This window comes from Capricornis sumatraensis, chromosome 9 (assembly GCF_032405125.1).
Source record: "Capricornis sumatraensis isolate serow.1 chromosome 9, serow.2, whole genome shotgun sequence".
Lineage (NCBI taxonomy): Eukaryota > Metazoa > Chordata > Mammalia > Artiodactyla > Bovidae > Capricornis > Capricornis sumatraensis.
Window position 1 is genome coordinate 95,326,330 of NC_091077.1, and position 19,865 is coordinate 95,346,194.

Consider the following 19,865-nt stretch of genomic DNA (forward strand, 5'->3'; position numbering starts at 1 on the left):
AAGCCAGGTTAAGAAAACTGGAAAAAATATAATCCTGATAGTTACTAAAAAATGTTGTCATTTCACTATGTGATCTTTTATTTATATTATTATACTTACTCTATTGAGAGCAAATATTTCTTTTGAAGTTAAAAAATGACAATTTTTATAGTACATAATTTTTATAATTTGTCATTACAATTCAACATTTTAAAAAGCATTTGTGTTTTTAAAACCTCATTTTGTAAAACATATATTTATAATAGACATTTTAAGCAAAAAAAAAAAGCATTTGTTTTATATATATATATCCCTCTCAAACTATTATTTGGAAACTATGTAATTGTGAGGGATTTTGAGCATTTCAGTGGAAGCAAATAACTGATGATGTTGGTTAATCTGGAGGACTGCAATTTTGAAATACCAGGGAATCAACCTTATAAACGTTTTATAGTAAGATATCTATCTACCTTTATTTTAAAGAGAAAAGGCTGTCTGCATGTTTACCGTAGGGTAAATCGTAATGTATATTTGCCACCTGAGCAAGAAGCAAAGTGGGACCTTGCGCAGAGCATGGAGTCTTGCCCAAGATAAGAGCGAGTTATGGGTCTGTATTCTCGTTTCTAAAATGGGACTTCACACGTGGTGCTAGTGCAAAGAATCCGCCTGCCAATGCAGAAAACTCAAGAGATGCGGATTCAGTCCCTGGGTCGGGAAGATCCCCTGGAGGAGGAAACGGCAACCCACTCCAGTATTCTTGCCTGAAGAGTCCCATGGAGAGAGGAGCCTGGTGGGCTACAGTCCATGGGGTCGCGTGGGCAGGACACACCTTAGTGACTAAGCCACCACCACCTCCTCTGTCCATGAAGCTTCCTAGGCACGAATACTGGAGTGGGTTGCCATTTCCTTCTCCAGGGGTGGGCAAACTCTTGACTAGGTCATCTGGGTGAAACAAGCCCTGTAGAGAGCTTCATTCACCAAGCTACTGCAGTCTGCCTGCTTTTCTGTGGGCAGAAATTCATGAGAGGTTTCTGTTTGGGGAAAAGTTTTCCATTTGTGAAAGTGATTTCTTTCTAGTTTTTATACAAAGAACTACCAAAAGATTTCACACACATGTCTAATATTGCTTAGCCTTTTTATTTTACAAAAATATCTGTTGATATGATTTAAAGAAACATTATCTTGTTTTATTTATTATAGTATGTGTGGTGTAGTTGCTAAGTCATGTCCAACTCTTGTGATCCCATGGAGTGTAGCCTGCCAGGCTCCTCTGTCCATGAGATCTTCCAAGCAAGGATACTGGAGTGGGTTGCCATTTCTTTCTCCAGGGGATGTTTCCAACCCAGGGATCAAACCCAGGTCTACTGCACTGCAGGCAGATTCTTTACCGACTGAGCCACAGGGGAAGCTCTTATCATAGTATAGAGACAATAGATTTACAGTCAGAAAACCAGCTTTGCAAGCTTTTCTCATTTACTAGATATATGTCTTTGTGAAAAGCACATCACATGACTTTTATTCTTAATTATTTTAATCCATGAAATCACATGAGCATCTTTTTTTGTCTCAGATAAAAATGTATATGAAAGTGCCTTGTGAGTAAAAAAAAATGGTAAACATTATTATTATTTTTACTATTATTGTCATTCTTTTTCATTTGAATAACAAGTCACCTGCATATCCAGGTTTGATTCCACTGTAGGGAACATGATCGGGTTTTATGTTTCAATTTAACTAAAGAAGACTGGGCTAAAGCCCAATAGTGAGCTTTTCATTTTCTTATATTTAGGTTCCTTTTCCCACTTTCTTGCATATCCCACTTGTACAAGAAATAGAACAATTCTTTGTCCTTAATTTTCAGGAACATGAAATATTTTCATTTATCAAAAAAATTCAAGAATGGGAACTCCCCTGTTCGTCCCGTGGTTGGGAGTCTGTCCTCCAGTGCAGGGGGTGAGGGTTTGATCCCTGATGGGGACACTAAGATCCCATATGCCATGGGGCAACTAAGCCCCACACCAGCAACTACAGAGGCCACACACCTCACCTGAGACCCAATGCCACCAAAAATAAATAAAATAAATATTTTTTAAAAAATTCAATAATCTTCATGGCTTCTTTTATCAAACCAAATAGCATGTAAACTGCTTGAAGCTTTTATATACCACATAAAAATACTTCCTTGCCAGTGCAGGAGACGTCAGAGAAAGATGTGAATTGGCTCCCTGGGTTGGGAAGATCCCCTGGAGGAGGGCATGGCAACCCACTCCAGTGTTCTTGCCTGGAGAATCCCATGGACAGAGGCCTGGCAGGCTGCAGTCCATGGGGTTGCAAAGAGTCAGACATGACTGAAGCAACCTAACATGCATGCAAAAATACTTCCATTCATTACCAGTGTCCTAGTGAGAAAAACAATTCTGATTCAGGACATAATGAAATTCTAAAGCCATAGGTAATGAGCGTTGGAGGTATGGTCTTCCCAATGCACGCTTTATCTTTCTGTGTTGGTAAATAAACAGACAGAACTCCAGAGAATTTCCTCCCTTGAGTTCATGCTGAACTGAGGCTTAAGTAATGGCTTCAGCTCAGTATGGTCCTCAGACATCTCATCTCCATGAGGAGCCAGATGTAGCCTATGCTGGCAATTTGGGCTTTGAAATTCCAGGAGGCATTTTGTAGGAGACGAGATGCCGGCTTGGCACCACCATCAGATCTGTGTCTGGTTAATTACAGACTTACTTTCTGCATCCTAAATAAATGTCTGTAGCTTCCCTTTATTTTTGAAGGCCACCTATGTCGATGGAGAATTATTAACAGTTCTCAGGAGGAAGATTAAAGGCGTCCTTTTTTAATAGTCTGTATATTTAGCTCTTTGGGATTAAAGTCACTATTATATTATCTTGTATCACCTCCCTCTATTAAATGTTATCTCTTTTAATATTTTTACAGCATGTCAGTGGAAGAACCAGTAGATCGCCTTCCAAGTCAGGAGAAAAGAAAGGATCAGATGAGGTAATTTCTACAGTACTGAATTTTCATTTTCTCTTGTTTTTAAATTGTGAATTCTATCGTGAAATAAATAACGAGGTAGCAAATATCTCCTATTAAAATGTTCGCAAATTTAGTTTTAACTAAGAGCTGCTTCAGTGCTGTAAGAGGAAATCATTAAAAATAAATAAAGTGTTCCTCAGAGAAGAACTATTTCCTCCAGAAATAGTTTTTATTTAGGAGTAGAACTCAGTTATTTAGGGTGTTGTCTTTATAGGAATTGGTGAATCTTAACTTTTTTTTTTTTTTTTTTTGAACAAAAACATACAGAAGGGAAGCCAAATGCTACTGTTGAAAAGGAAATCTTTTTTTATGAGAGTCATCGTGAAAGGAGAACAGTGATAACCTAGATTAAACCAGTCATTCAGGTTCATAAATAAAAGGGAGAGAAAAGGACTATTTTTATTTGGTTCCATCCTGTGGAAATACTGGTGAAAGCAAGCCTCACTGTGAGATGGGTTGTCTTTGAGTCCGTGAATTTCTCCTTTCACTGAATGATACCCCATTATGTTCACCATCAGCATCGTCTGGTCTCCATGGAAGGGTCATGTGAAAGTTCTAGCCTCTGAGAGGCTCCTAGGCTTGCTTCCTTTTGCTGCTTTTTACATTTTAAATCTCAATGAAATATTCATCTTCATCCAGTAGAAATAATTACCATCATTCACACCAGTTTGTAAAAGAGCCAGGTCCTGAAAGGTACCTGGAAATTTAAAAAGCATAAAGTAACCATTTTGGGTTTTCTCTCTTATTAATATGCTTCCAGAAATCTAGCTTCTCTTTCTGCTTATTTTCTGCAGTTTTGAAATATTCCATATATTTCCGTATATTCAGTATGAAGAGGGCCATTATGACTAGAACTTGCTATGAATTCTGCACGAAGGTTTATAGTCCTCAGCTGTCTACTATTGTTTCCGTTACCAACACCCAAGTCAATATAATTTAGATTATTTCTTACCATGCAAACCTGCAGTGAATAGTTTTGTTTTGTTTCCATGGAAGAAAATTTTCTTTACAAAGTAAAAATAAACTTTTATTAAGGTTTTATCCTGGCTCTTAGTTAAATTATTTAAACTTTTTTTCCATGGGAATAAGCCAACTTTTACTAGCACGAAGATCTATGTACCTAATATCACTCAGTTCCCCTATCAATCCTACTCTTTAAATATATTCCCAGATAAGTTATCTACCAGATAGTTTTCCTGTTGAATAAAGAGACAACTATAGTGTCTCTTTATTGTCCAGATCAGGAAATAATGTTTTTAGATATTATTCTTTATGTTAATATTAATCAAGTTGAAAACATTTGCACAAGAAAGGAAATCTTCCAGTTCAATCAAGTGACTGGATAGTGACCTAGTTCTAAGAATCCTAGGTCTTAGAGGATTATTCTCAACAATTACGTTTTTATGTGGAAGCTTAAATATTATGTCTTGAGCGTACAGATATCATTGGTTAAGGCAGCAGCTGCTCACCCAGTGTTAGACCTCTTCTGATATCTGGACTATAAAATGCCTCATTTTCATTTTTATAAAGGGCTTGGGAAAATTGATAAGGAGTCCTGTTATGAGGACAACCAGAGGAGAATTCGAGACTTCTGTGTCTGTGTGATGACTGTGCTTGCAGTTCTTTGAAAGTGAAAGCTAAGCTTCCATCTCAGGAGAAGAAAGAAAGAATTTTTCTTTTTTTTTTAATCAACAGTTCAAGCAAGTCTGACTTTGTTTCATAACACGTCTGGGAAATTCAGATTCACAGCTCTTGCGTTTGTGCCAGAACCTGGTCGTCTGGGTCTGTTCTGCTGCACCCCAGCTGGCTGACAGAGAGGAGAGCCAGGCCTTGCCCTGCTCCCGTGACATAAATCACTGCAGAGGTTCAGAGAGCCTGAGACTGAGGACTGCTTATTATCTTGCCAAATTCTGCCCATATCTATATGATAGGGTGGACGGATGTGTAGGTGGAATCATCTAGTGGTCTAGTTATATTTCCAATGTGGTCTGTCTCCAAGGAGTCTCTCATTCTTTATGTCATGGATGACATATTATGGCCCTGGAGACAATTCAAGGAAATCTGTTGGGCATTATTTTTACTCTGTGTTTGTGATTATAAAACCACATGCAGTCTGGACTTGTCATCTGCCCTGCCTACCACCCACAACCAGTTACTATCCTCTTCAGATTACTAGAGAAAGATTTCCTAAAACTGATTCTTTCTCACAAATGCTTTCTTATCTAGTGTTCTGTTGAACAAGAAGTAAGATTAAGAAGCTTATTGGGGGGTTTTGGTTATCCATTTTCAAACTAGCATCTACCTCCAAAGGGTAAATAGCTTGTTGTCCCCAAGCATATGCAAACATACTGATTACGCTTCCAAGGACTAACCCAGGCCTTTGAAACAAAGTCAGTTTGAAAATGTGCTTTCTCTGCTCAGGGGTACTTCTTCAGTGCCTTTCATTTGGAGATGCAAGAAAAAGGGTGAAAGAGAAGGGCTTCGGGAAGATTTAACCAGAATTGAAAATGATTAGATTTAGACAAGAACCATTATGATATTGTCATAGGTAAAAATACCTGGGGATGAATGCAGCTGTGTGAATTTCAGAGTTCTTTCTCTCCTGCTACCATAAATGGTTTTTACTTATCTTGAATATGACCCCTATACACCCACTAAGTGATCCTAGGATGTCTGCAGTTATTTAAATAGACTCTTGCAACTAAAATATCATTTGTCACGTTGCATTTGCAATATAAATGCTTGAGGATGGAGTTGAGTAAGTTTCTTTGAAAATGTATGTTTTGTTTTTTGTGGCAATCATTAAGAACCTAAGTCCTTCTCAGGTGTAGCGGAACTGTGAGACCAAAAGTTGAATGGACTTAAAAAACCAAAGATAAAATGACTACAGAGTAGGAAAGAGAAAAATGAAAACATTTGGCAGCACCTTTAAATACAGTGGAACAGAGTAGTCTTTCCAAACCTGCAATCAAATCTATTTAAAGTGTTTGACTGACACATCTGACCACCCTGGGGGAGTGTGAGCATCTTAGCAGCATATTTCCGTGACATCCTGAGAAATAGAATTTAAGACAAGTGATGCACATGATCTCACAGAGCCTGTTTTAAGGACTTTAGATTTAATAATGGATATTTTTTTATGGGTAAAGAAAGGGAGATGTATAGAGTCGAAATTGTGCCTTAAAGGTATTTGATAAATTCTGTTTACCATAACAGCTTTCGTGGTATTCTTTCCCTCAGTGTGTTTACCTCTCTTCCTTCTAAAGTCCATGAATTACTCCAACAGTTTAAAATTTCTTTCTAACATATTTTTTCTCTTGATGAGATTAGTCTTTTTTCATCGCAAAAGTAATATGTACTTGTGAAAAGCAGAAGTATTTACCCAGTCTTACCACTTAAGTTGTAACTGCTGCTACAAAATTTTGTGTGTACTCTCAAATCATCATGATAATAGAATATGTTCATAGTTATTATATATACTGATTTTTGTAGCTTTTTAATAATGATGCAGCTCTGATGTATCATTATTGAAACATTTCAATATGTTTTTTCTAAAGAAAATTTGGAAAGTGTCAACAATTTTAAAGAAAAAACACTGTCATCTAGAATTCCAGCCCCTGGAGAGACGGCCACTCTTTCCATCTTTGAGTACCTTCCTTCATCTTTTTTCTGTGTGTGTTAGTGTGAGTCACTTAGTCTTGTCCTGCTCTTTGCGATCCCATGGACCACAGTCCACCAGGTTCCTCTGTCCATTGAATTCTCCAGGCAGGAATACCGGGATGGGTAACCATTCCCTTCTCTAGGGGATCTTCCCAACCCAGGGATCTAACCTGGGTCTCTTGCATTACAGGCAGATTCTTTACCATCTGAGGCACCAGAGAAGCCATATTTTATGTTTAAGCTGAAATAACAAAGGAACATTACTAGACTAAAAGGGCCTAGACTAAAGATGATAAACAGTGTGCTTTGTGATAGATAAATACTTTCCAATTGAAAGGAGTCATCGTTGTGTGTGGCTTTTAAATACATGGGGTTTTCCAGGTGGCGATAGTGGTAAAGAACCTGCCGGCCAAAGCAGGAGCTGTAAGAGATGCTGGGCCCACCCCTGAGTACAGGATGGTCCCATCCCTGGAGAAGGGATGGCAACCCACTTCAGTGTTCTTGCCTGGAGGATTCCACGGACACAGAGCCCACAGAGGAGCCTGGTGGTCTACAACCCATGAGGTTGCAAAGAGTCAGACACGACTGAGCAACTAACACTTCCACTTTTAAATACATAGAAAATCATATTTAAGTACCTTGGCATTTCATATAGTATTTAATCTGGTTATTATTTTGTGCTGTGTGTCTGAGAGAGGAAAACATGTTTCTTGTTAACAAGTTTTCTGGGACAGTGTTCCCGCCAGCAAGTGATAAAGCCGTCCTTAGCAAATTCTGGAAGAGTGCCACAGCAAATGTTATTTTAAGGGGTGTTAAGTCATTACAATCTCTTGTCCACTTTAATTGTGGGGACTTGATTGTGCTGGACAAGTTCATGTCCCAGTGCCAAGAAGGAGGCAACACTGAAAAGGTGCCCCAAGGGCAGTCCCTGTCTGTCTTACCTGGAGATCCAGAACTCTGCTGGATGTCCGGTTTGAAAGGCTAAACTCACTAAACTCGCTAGACTTCGCTGGTGGCTCAGACGGTAAAGTGTCTGTCTACAATGTGGGAAACCTGGGTTTTATCCCTGGGTCAGGAAGATTCCCTGGAGAAAGAAATGGCAACCCACTGCAGTACTCTTGCCTGGAAAATCCCATGGACGGAGGAGCTTGGTGCAGGCCACTGTCCATGGGGTCGCAAAGAGTCGGGCATGACTGAGTGACTTCACTTCACTTCAAACTCACTAAAGGAAGTTCCAAAATTCTTTTCAATTGCAGTTTCCAATTTTTTTTTAATTCTAAATTTTGATTTTTTTTCCCATTAACTAGAATATCTTTAAGATAATTTATTTTTCAGTGAAGACACATGGATGGTGATTTTCTGCATCTGTGTGGATCTAAGCATGCTTTTCTGCTGGCCTCACACAAGATGCTACTACAAAATTGTACGTTTTGGGGTAACAGTTCTGTTCCCTTAAAATTTTCTACCTGTTGCTCCATAATTTTCTGACTTTTTGTGCTATAGAAAAGATGTCTGAGGGAGTCTAATTGTTATTTATTTTTAGAGGACTTGTTTTTCCTGCTTTGGTGTATTTGTGATTTCTTTTTCTTTTATTCTTACAGTTTTAAAAAATTGCCAGGATGTGCCTACATGTGTGTTTTTCTATTAATTTTTTTCTAGAATGTCTATTATGCAATTATTGGTGTTATTTCAGTTTCTTTTTAAACAGACATATAGTTGTGAGATCAGACATTCATTAGTCACTGCCTTAGTTTTCTCTTTGACCTTTGCCTTTGTATTCTGCGAGAGTTTCTGAAGTTTATCCCCCATATTTTTATTTCTGCCATCTAAATTCTGCTCCTTGAAACTTCCAATACAGGTTTAAATTTTGCCTTTTTCCCCTGTTGCATTGTACCCCTCTCCAATCCAATCTTCCCGCATCTCTCTCTCTCACCCTGTCGTTTTCCCATCTCCATCTTCTCTGCGTCTGTGGCTCTCTACCCAGGTTTCACAGGGGCAGTGCCATCTCGTTTCCTATTAAGGATGCAGACAGTCTTCTTTTCTGAAATTTTCTTGTAGTGTATCATTTTATGAGATATACCGTCTCAGTCGTCAGGAAAATGGCGTCTTTCTTGACTGTTTTCCTTTAGTTTTTCATCTTCTCACTTATCTGATTCAATGTCTTTTTTTGGAACTTAGGCAAGGCCTAGAAGGCCAAAGTTTTTCTGCAAACCAGAGGCAGGTGGAGGACGTGGTGAGGGGGTGGGAGGTGGTCTTTCCCGGGAAGCCTCCACAGGGTCCTGCTCAGTGACCGTCAGGGTGGAGATTTTACTCCAGTTTTGGCAGTTCCCTGACTTCCTTTGTTGTTGAGTCAATTCCAGCCTCTTCTGTGAGAAGATGAGTAGAACCTGCTGTTGAGATTATTTTGTAGTAGGAATTCCTGGGGTGGTCTCCTAATGACTCTCTTTCACGTCTTGAATCCAGGCTCCCCTTTTCTACACTCCTTTGGGTATAACCTGTGAGGTAGGCCTTCATTGCAGACTGTGTTCTGTTTATTAACGTGAGTAGCTCCTCATGAGTTTCAACAGAAGGGCTTGAGGTTTAGGATTTTGGGAGCATTCCGTGTCTCCTCTTTTCTGCAGTTTCTCTAAGTGGTTTCCGGTGCGTGTGCCTCGTTCTGTGTGTACGTCATCATGACGTACTTTAGGTACTGCTTGCCTTTCAGCGACTGATACTTGTTTATGTAGGTAATTAGAGTTTGTATTTTCTTATGTGGAGCCTGCCATATGGGTCTTCAGGAGCCATCTATGGATTTAAGTTCAAAACCTACGGTTAGAGTACCAGCCATTATGTAGCCATTCAAACAGCCTGTTTATCTGAAGACATTTTCAGGTTGAATTCTGAGAAAAACGCAGGGAGTTTCTCAAATTCAAGACAAAAACTCTTTGCCATCTTGAGACTATGGTGAGAGTATCTTCTTTCTCACGTGCCGTGGGAGCATTGAAAAGCCACACTCCCCACCCAGTTAGCCTGCCCCCAGTCCACGGTGCCCACAGAGGCAGCACATTGTAGTTGCTGAGAGCAGGCCCTGGAGTCCCAGCATGTGGACTTGTCGCCAGCTCTGCAGCTTTCTAGCTGGGTGTTCTTAGGCAGATTACTTCGCCTCCCTAAGGGTACCTTTCTCATGTGTCCATGGAGACAGTGATAGGTTCTACATGAGTTAATGTGAAGATCAATGAGACCAAGCAAATGAAGTGTCTAGAACAGTGCCTGGGACATGTGACGGTGTTAGCTGCTATTATTGTTATTATTACTACTGTTATTAATTTTACTAGCCAATGAGGAGAACTTGTTTGGCAATAAAGGTAAGCCCCTTATTGCTTTAGAGCCAGGACTCAAAGTCTCTTGTTGACTATATATTGCCAAGCCTTTCCCATTAAAAAAGGAAGGAAGTTTGGTAGTTCATTAAGCTTAGTAGTCTTTTTTTGTTTCAAAACAACTCTGTTAACACCCAGAAATATATGCCAGTTGCTAGAAAATACAGTCCCTCTGTAACCAAGAACATGAAAATAATTTGCTGTTAAATTAAGAATCTGTGATATACAAAATGTTGTATAAGTAGTAGGGAGTGACTAATAAAAATAGTTATTATTATTATTGCACTTCAGAGTAATGAGCCTAACTGCATAAGATCTTAGGTCCCAGCAAAATTGTCTCTGAAGACTGTACCTTATAGCATAGGAAATTAGAATCAAAGTTAAAAAAATACCAAAGGAATTTAACAGAAGTTACATTTCTTGACTTTAGAATAGATCTTAAGTCCTGGAAACCCGAGGGACAAAATCAATTAAATATTAATCCTGAAATATCCTGTTTTAACATGTATATTTTTTTCAGTCTTCTCTCTAAGCTTTATTAGCTTCTAAAAGATAATGGAATGACTGATTCAGAAGGGAGGATGACCTAAAATTGTGCCCATAGCAATAAACCTTTATCATTTAAGGACTGAATATGTATGATTCTTGTCATAAAGTCAGTAATATTTTATCATATACCAATATACATAATAACTTGTTAAGACCTTCCCAAAACAGTTCACTTGTGAAGTCAAAACCTCTTAGTAAGTTGACATAATAAATTAGTCTATTTCAATCGGCATTATTCCAGAACGCGTAGTGAATGCGTAGAGCACTGTTCCTTTCAGTTCAGTCGCTCAGCCGTGTCCGACTCTTTGCGACCCCATGGACTGCAGCACCCCAGGCCTCCCGTCCATCACCAACTCCCGGGGTTTATCCAAACTCATGTCCATTGAGTCCATTGATGCCATCCAACCAACTCATCCTCTGTCATCCCCTTCTCCTCCCGCCTTCAATCTTTCCCAGCATCAGGGCCTTTTCAAATGAGTCAGTTCTTCTCATCAGGTGGCCAGAGTATTGGAGTTTAAGCTTCAGCATCAGTCCTTCCAGTGAACACTCAGGACTGATCTCCTTTAGGATGGAGTGGTTGGATCTCCTTGCAATCCAAGGGACTCTCAGGAGTCTTCTCCAACACCGCAGTTCAAAAGCATCAATTTGTTAGTATCATAAAAATTTATTTTAAACTTTGTTCCTCATCTCCTAGGACATTACATGAGATTATGCAGTATTTCTCAAGTTTAAGCATGCCTATGAGTCACCTGGAGATAGTATGAAATATTGAGACTCGGGGGCCCAGATCAGGGTGCAGTCAGGCTTTCAGTATTTTTCCCAGTCATCTCAGGTGACTCTTTCGATGGTGGTCTTCTGAGCACATTTCGAGTAACACAGAGGATTCTTACAGAGCTCATAACGCAGTTCCTGGAAAATATAAGCTTTTCTTCCTTTTCTTCCTTTCTCATTTCCTTTTCTTTTTAAAATGCCTGCCCACCCCACCCCATCCCTCAGCCATCTCCTGTCTCCATGTCCTGGGGACAGCGTGGCCCTGAAGCACACTGAGGGTACTGGTTTCAAGGAGTCATTGGACCACAAAGGAGGCTTTGGTTGCCGGGAGAAATGCAGAAATGCAAACTCTATTTCTTCCTACTTCTCCTAGGACCTCGTTCCTTAACTCTTCCCTCATTCCTTTTGTTGTTGTTGAGTCACCCATTCTTTTCTTTCTTTTTACTCCTTATTTAATGACTCCTCTTTAGACGACGTTTCAGTTTCGTTTTCCTCATCATGAACTATTTTAAAATATTTCTTTTGAAGCTGCTCAAGCTCCCATTCCATCTTCCTTTTTAACCCTCACTGCCAAAATTCTTGGTTGAAATTATTGAAGAAGAGAATGGGGAGAAAGAAGAGAGAAACTAAAAGCAAATGTTAATAAATGGCTGCCTGAAGGAGGTAGGAAGGAGACACCAGTGAACGAGTCAAAGAAGCAGCAACAAGAGGGGTAGGGGAGCCTGGGTGTTGCCGGATCATGGGTGGGAAGGCTGCAAGGAGCGTCTAGGCCGGGGATAGACCCGGGACTGGGGGCTGAGGGAGCTTTCTTGTTTGGAGACTGGGATATCGTCATTCATTTGAGAGCTGTTTCTGTTATGAGCCAGAGGCTGCTGAGTCAGTGGAGATTCTGCACCGATGACTCTTTTCTTCCAGTGTACGTGCATTTATAGTGAGCATCAGATAAAACAAAAAGCTTAAATCAGTGTTTATTTACACAGAAAGAGATAAGTGTTCCACGTATCACATGGTACAGATTTCTTGGATTGCTTGCCAGGTGTTTATAGGTAAATGGATTCTTTTATCAATTGACCAATATCACATAAGAAAGACATTTATTTGGGAAGAGCTCAGGAATGAATTCTGCACATATGTTTATCTTAATCATTAGGACTGTGGACTTCGTGGCTGGTTTTTCACATTAAGGTGGGCACCCCTGTTCTCTTTCTTTTTCAAACCAAGTCTCTGATTCCTAAGCAGTCTAATTTGAGCTCAAGGTACGTAATGTTTGGACTTCAGCACCTTCCAGAAATATATCACTCTGAAGTCTGCAAAATACAGTTTCAAAGAAAACACTTTTCTTACAGGAAACAGAGAGCTAAAGTGATCTCATGTTCACATTCCAATTTTGGTTTCACTTAGTGCTTGGGGTAAAAATTACTTCTCTGAATGCAATTTTGTTACTTTTTTTTTTCTGCTTACCTTCTTAAAACACTGAGTTTACTCAGTAAAGTCTGAAACCATGCATCTATTTCCCTGAAAAATGAAAGCTGACAAGAAAGTTGAATGACTAATTTTTAAAATAATGCATTTAAAAACTAATAAAGATTCCTTCTACCAGCTATATAGTGAGAGGTTGCTGAACTATTTGTTAGATGGGATCTGGTGATACCTGCCTAACTTTAAAAATAGGATTCAGGGGACACCCAGTGGTTAAAAGGAGGAAATTCCTCCTGAGGTGCAGTGTTCAGTTGGAATAAGTATTTCTGGTCTCAGCAGTCAAAATATTGATACATTGATGATTTTGTCTTTCTGAATGAGCATATGTTAGCTGTATGTGTGCGCTTTAATAAAGGGCCTTGGTTTTGACATTTATATGAATTTTCTTCAAGTATTTGAAAACTTACAAATTTTAAGGTTAGAAATTTAGAAATATGATTAAACTTTTCTTTTAATGAAGACATAATAATATTAAGAAATGAGAAATCAGCAACCTAGGGTCATAAATAAGAAAAACAATTAAATTTTTTTGACCCAGAAATTCCACTTCTAGAAAGTTGTTTCAAATACATAATCAGAGGTGTGCTTGATGCCTGGGTACCAAAATACTCACCATCGCTTTATTTATAGTAATAACAAACTAGAGAAACAAACATACAGCTTTAATGAACTGGTGAAGTTAACAGCACAGAAATAGTGAGTAAAGCATCTTTAACACCATGCTTTCAAGAACATTTAACAATGGAGGAAGATGTTTATGATAGGTAAAAAAAACGACGATGAGAGACCAGTAATTCCATATATTTTACAAATTGTGTACATTTTGTATTTGCATAAAAATAGAAAAATGAATGTGGTTGTCTTGAGTGGCAAGATTTTGAGTACTTTATATTCTCTTCTTTATACTTTTCTCTTTATTCTAAACTTTTTTTTTTCATTAGCGGGAGAAGAATAATAAACAGCATAGATAATAAAAGGATAATGGAAGAAAGTGTTTTAACAATGATCAAAGCTAAACCTGTGAATCTATCTGCTTAGACCTTAAAGGGAGAAATGTTTTATGTGCCTTTTTCCTTTGGAACCTTCAAGAGATGTTTCCAGAGTAAAGCTGCTGCTGCCACCCTTTGTGTGTGTGTGTGTGTGTGTGTGTGTGTGTGTGCACGCGCGCATGTGTGTACACACGTGTTTGGCTAGGAGGGCACTTCTTATATATGGACAGAGCATCAGGATTTAAGCACTAAGGCTGCATAGAGGGCAGGGATTGTTAATTATTTTTAGTTTATGGTCCTTTTGAAACCCAATGAAAACTAATTGTTTCCTCTGAAAATGACACATTTTTATGAATAAAAGAATTTTTTTTTAAGTGACATAAAACTTACATAGGTTCAGAGATACACACCATCGCTACCTGGGACAGGGGGAGGAATCTTACTGAGTAGCTATGTTTGGGAGGTATCATCTAATATTTTCCCAGTTGGATTAGTGTTGATGTCTGAAATTCCACCAGTAGCAACTTCCTTAACCTCTGAATTAAGGATTGCCTTCCTGTGCATCCTTTTTTAAATTGTAGATATTTGTAGGAGGGATAATATATTAATTATTAACATCTCAGTGAGAAGTAGTTTAATAAGAGAGAAAGCAAATTATGTAAGCACTATCTTTATAGATTTGATAATGGTAGTAAAGAACTAGTGATCATTTGATATTGAACATATGTAGGGGTTACACACACACACACTCCTTACAACAACCCCCATTCTCCTAATGAGAAAATTGAGGCACAACTTGATTAAATAACCTGTCCAAGGTCACACATTTATATAATAGTGGACCCCAGGATGGAACTCATTTTCCAGAGTCTATACTCTTAACTAGTATCCAAAACTGTTTATAAAGTTATCTGTTTAAAAAATTCTACCTAATGCCAACTTCATAGACTTTCTTAAGGCTGTTGTCAGTTTTTGTAACTCACTTCCCTGACTATTCATTGCCGTCTTCCTTCCTCATGCCCTCTTTTTACTCGAAAGATCTTTAAAGAAGGTTAAATCATTCCATTCCCTTGGCTCTAAAATGTAAGGGAGTGTAAGGACAGCTGCGCCCTGCTGGTGGGTGGGAAGTGGGGCCACAGGGAAACTGAGCCCCAGCCCAAGTGGAGTGGGGGAAGAATGCACCCTCCCACCCCCTGTCAGTGAGGCCACCTCAGATAGAGAGGCCTGAGCTAGGCCACCCCGAGGCCTTCTGCCTGGAGACCGTGAATGGCGCTGAGGGATCGGGAAACGAGCTCCATGGTGGCCACCATAACGTGCGTTACTAAGACTGTTGTGGACGGGATGATTCATTCAGTGAGTGAATTTCTGTGTAATAGGTTATGAGCTAATCTTAGGGTTTATCATTGTGACCTGTTTAGCAGTGTTTCGCAGGGGACTAACATAGCCTATTTACTGAACTGAGTTTGGGGTAACACCATTTATACGTGTTTCTGTAGTGAAAGCAATTTGTATTTGTCCACAGACTACTTAACAACCATGGTGTAAAAGAACATTTGTGAATAAAAGTCACAGCCTTATAATTGCTAGTATTGGGGAACCTGTCTCTCCTTGGAAAGAATCTTTTTCTAGATACTATTTTCCAATAAATCATGTGTTTTCATGTGGAAACACAATATTTGCTTTTCATTTTATGGGATGACTTAACTAATGGAACTGACTTGTTGACAAATATGTCAAAACATTTTAATGAGAGTCCTTATCCTGAAAAATACTACATTTCATCAAGCCTAAGACACCACTGATCTAAAAATGCACTGATTAGAAAATGCTAAGAAAGAAAGATAACTATCAATTAATCTCTGACCAAAGCTTTATATTGATTTTAAGATGCATCAGTATGCAATAGGAAAGAAAATGGTGACTTAAAATCAATAAAACGAAATTCAGTAGTAACTTGAAAACTTATGTATTTACAATGTCCATTGTTCAAATAATTCTGAAACTAATTTCACTTTTGCATTCAGGACACAAAACTGTTTCATATCCCCCTTCAATATTTTTTTCATTAAAATCACGATTTTTCATTTTGATAGCCTTCCCATATTTATCAGATATGAATCTGATTAACTTCCAGTAGTTTCAAACACTTAAAATTGACATTCAGAGGATAAATATTTGTTTTGCTTTTAAGGATAATCAGATAATGTGTTGCAGACCATTCAACATACAGGATTTTTAAAACAGCTTAAGCAATGATTTGAGTATTCCAGATACCAAGGGGCTTCCCTGGTGGCTCAGTGATTCAAAAAAAAAATCTGTCTGCCAGTGTAGGAGATGCATGTTTGATCCCTGGATCAGGAAGATGCCCTGGAGAAGGAAATGGTAACCCACTCCAGTATTCCTGCGCGGGAAATCTCATGACAGAGGAGCCTGGCGAGCTACATTCTATGGGGTTGTAAAGAGTCAGACACGACTTAGCAACTGAGCACGCAAGCACACCAGCTACCAAGTTAAACCTTTGAGGGCTTACAGTGTTCATTTAATGCAAAAGTTTTTGGGTAATTGTGTGCTCACAAATCCCATCAAATGTAGCATCTGATCTGTTACTTAAGAGATTGTTGCAAGCTGAAGAATCCCTAGTCTGCTTCCTCTGGAGGGCTGTAACTTTGGGGGAAAGGTAGACAAGCTCCCTCTCACCCTTTGGGGTGGAGAGGAGAATCACTGGAACTCTGTGACACCTTCACAGCAGTGGACGGCACCAGGACTTAGCTGGGGCAGAAGAAAACCTCTCACCTTTGGGTTGACTCCATTATCTCTTGAATCTTTGGGGGATGGGAGTCTAAAACCCAGCTTGCTCCTTCATACCCAACTCATCACTCTTAATAGGTATTTACTGAGCTTCTTGTGAGTTTATATTTTTCATGCAGTTCAGAAATGTTTGACCATTATTTCTTCAACTATTTTGTTTTGTCTCCTCATCTCTGTCTTCTTTGGAGGCTGTGGCTGTGCGTGCATTAGCGGCGTGGGATTGCCCCACAGCCCAGCGATGCTCTGTTGTCTGTCCTCTAGGTCTTCACTCTCCATTTCATTTTGGGTTGTTTCTATTGCCATGTCTCCACGTTCACTAATCTTTTCTTCTGCAGTGTCTCATCAGCTCTTAATTGCAGTGTATTTTTCATCTCACTTTTTTTTTTTTTTGGCCATGTGAAATCTTAGTTCTCTGACCAGGAATTGAACCTATGTCTCCTGCAATGGAAGTGGAGGGTCTTAACCACTGAATCACTAGGGAAGTCCCTGGGTGGTTTTATTAAGATATTTGCTATTTTTCTCCTAAACATACTTTTAGAAAGCTCTTTATTTTGAAATAATTATAGACTGCCAGAAAATTGCAAAGATAATACAGCTGATGTGACATACCATTCACCCCGTTCCCCCACTGGTTACATGGTCTACAACTATAATATGATATCAAGACTAGGAAACTTATATATAGTCTATGCCATTTTATTACCTGTAGATTCACGTAGCCAGCCCTGCAATCAAGATACTAAGCTTCTTGCACATTATAGTTTTCCTGTGTATGGAAAAGCCCAAAGTTGCATTTTTCTGCTTCTAGGTATGCCTTGTAATTTTTTATTAGATGACAAACAGATGTGATTTTTATATTGTGTGAGTGCTTTTTGTTACTGTTACTTTAAATTTTCCGGAGCTTGGTTCTGGAACATAGTTAAGTTACTGGAGACACTTGGATCACTTTGACACTTTGCTTTTAACCTTTGTTTGGCTGGACCAGAGCAGCTTTTAGAGGAGGAGCCTTTTTCTTCTTCATTCCCTACCCAGTGGTTCTGACTGCTGGCAACACGTCCTGGTCCTGGCCCCCGGGAAACCCTTTGATTCTGTCTCTGCTCCTTCTTTCTGGGTCTTCTTTCCCCACATTCGGGCTCTCCTCACATGCACATCTCTGGAGCTAACTTTTGCAGCTCTCCTCTCTGGTGCCCTTCCCTTGACCTCTGAACTCCCAACTTCATCTCCTCAGCCCAGACAGACAGCCACCGCATGATCCGACCACTGGAAACTCTGCAGGCAGTAGACGGTGGCAATCACAGGACGTCCCTGGTTTGTTTCCCTCGCTGGGGGACCATGTCCTTGCTGACTGGTATCCAGCATCTGGAAACTGCTGTAGCATATAGTAGTCTAGGGTTTTCTTTAGTTATTTAAGGCAGAAACACTCCTTCCTTTTTCATCTCAATTTGCTTACATAAGACTGTCACCAGTGTAAAAGGGAAACAAACCTGTGTTTGCCAGGAGGCTGTGGCCCAGCTTACAAACCGAAGTTCCTTCTTTTACTGTGAAGGGATTTGAGTTGTGACAGTTTTCTCATTTATATGCCTGGTCACTGACTTGCTTCTTTGTTCATTTAGCAATGAGCTTGAGTGTTCTGCAGGTATTTTACTAATATTGAAATGTGCCACAAAGGCTGTTGAAATCGCCTATCCCATATCCTGTCCTGACACCCTGTAGTACCTCAGAAGGAGCCTTGCCACTCCCAGAAACACTGAGGTCATGTTTATTCCTGCGGATCTTGATGACCCTGGATCACCCGCCCACACACACACTCACACACCATGTGACCCTGTCAACACCTGGGAGGCCTAAGAGAGCCAGGTCCAGAGGGGCCGTCATCTTTGACAACTGATGCACGAACACCAGGACTTGCTGCTCTGGCTCTGGCAGGCCACACTCATCAGGGAAGCCTTTCAGCATTGACCCCGGAAGTGGTCCCAGGTTCCCCTCAGCTGGCAGTTATTGGTCTTCCCAGGTGGCGCTAGTGGTAAAGAACCCGCCTACATTGCTGGAGACTTAAGAGACATGAGTTCAGTCCCTGGGTTGGGAAGATCCCCTGGAGGAGGGCATGGAACCCACTTCAGTATTCTTGGCCTGGAGAATCCCATGGCCAGAGGGGCCTGGTGGGCTAGTCCATGGGGTCGCAGAGAGTCAGACATGACTGAAGTGACTTACCGTGCACAGCAGTTATTGAGTAATCGCAGTATCTCTGAGTGTGGGCTAAGATGCATTGCATATATAATTTCATATCATCTCCAGAGTTCCTGTAAGACCAGTCACAGGACATGTTCTCACCAGTCAGAATCGCTGGGTACAGTACTCACTGTATTGAAAAAAATTAGTTCTGCTCTGAGGGCTGCTCTTGTTCAACCTAACAAAGCTTAAAAGCACACCTCAAAAGGATCAAATTGTTTCCAGGTAATAGAATCATGACCAGTCCTAAAAAAAAAAAAAAATCACTTTCTTTTCAATGAAAAAACAATTATTTTTCTGTTATATAAATGGGCTTCCCTGGTGGCTCAGATGATAGAAAATCCGCCTATGATGTGGGAGACCTGAGTTCGATCCCTGGGTTGGGAAGATCCCTTGAAGGAGAGCATGGCAGCCCACTCCAGTATTCTTGCCTGGAGAATCTCCATGGACAGAGGAGCCTGGTGGGACATGACTGAGTGACTAAGCACATGTATTATATAAATAACAAAGCTCAAAAAAAATTCTCAGCAGCCACTAAGACCCATTATGATTTAAAATTAGATGCACAGGGGTTGCCCTGTGTAGATGAGTCTGTCCCACTGCCACTGGTTCAAGGCCTTGGGCCTCTCTCTCCCCCAGAGCAGGGATTTCTAACCTGTGAGCCACAGACTTCAGGCCACACTTCTTCTCATACAGTCCTCTCAGTCTCTCTCTGAGATACAAGTAGGCTTATTTTCATTGCTCAGGTGAGAAAGTGAGTGTTTCAGTTCAGTTCAGTTCGGTCGCTCAGTCGTGTCCGACTCTTTGCGACCCCATGAATCTCAGCACACCAGGCCTCCCTGTCCATCACCAACTCCCGGAATTCACTCAGACTCACGTCCATTGAGTCAGTGATGCCATCCGGCCATTAGAAGTGCTCATAAACTTGACCGAGGTCTCACAGCTGGCATTTGGTTGCAGCCAGGATTTTCCTGCCAACATGTATCAAACAGCA

General features: G+C 40.0%; 1 protein-coding gene across 7 annotated transcripts in view; it reads left to right on the forward strand.

The window, feature by feature from the left end:
* The window catches only part of CAST (calpastatin), a 133,015-nt gene that overhangs the window by 13,193 nt on the left and 99,957 nt on the right, over positions 1–19,865 (forward strand). For all 7 annotated transcript variants that reach the window (XM_068979384.1, XM_068979385.1, XM_068979386.1 and 4 more), the window contains exon 2: positions 2,929–2,991. In XM_068979384.1, the coding sequence (XP_068835485.1) occupies positions 2,929–2,991 (63 nt within the window). The remainder of the gene's footprint in view (positions 1–2,928; positions 2,992–19,865) is intronic.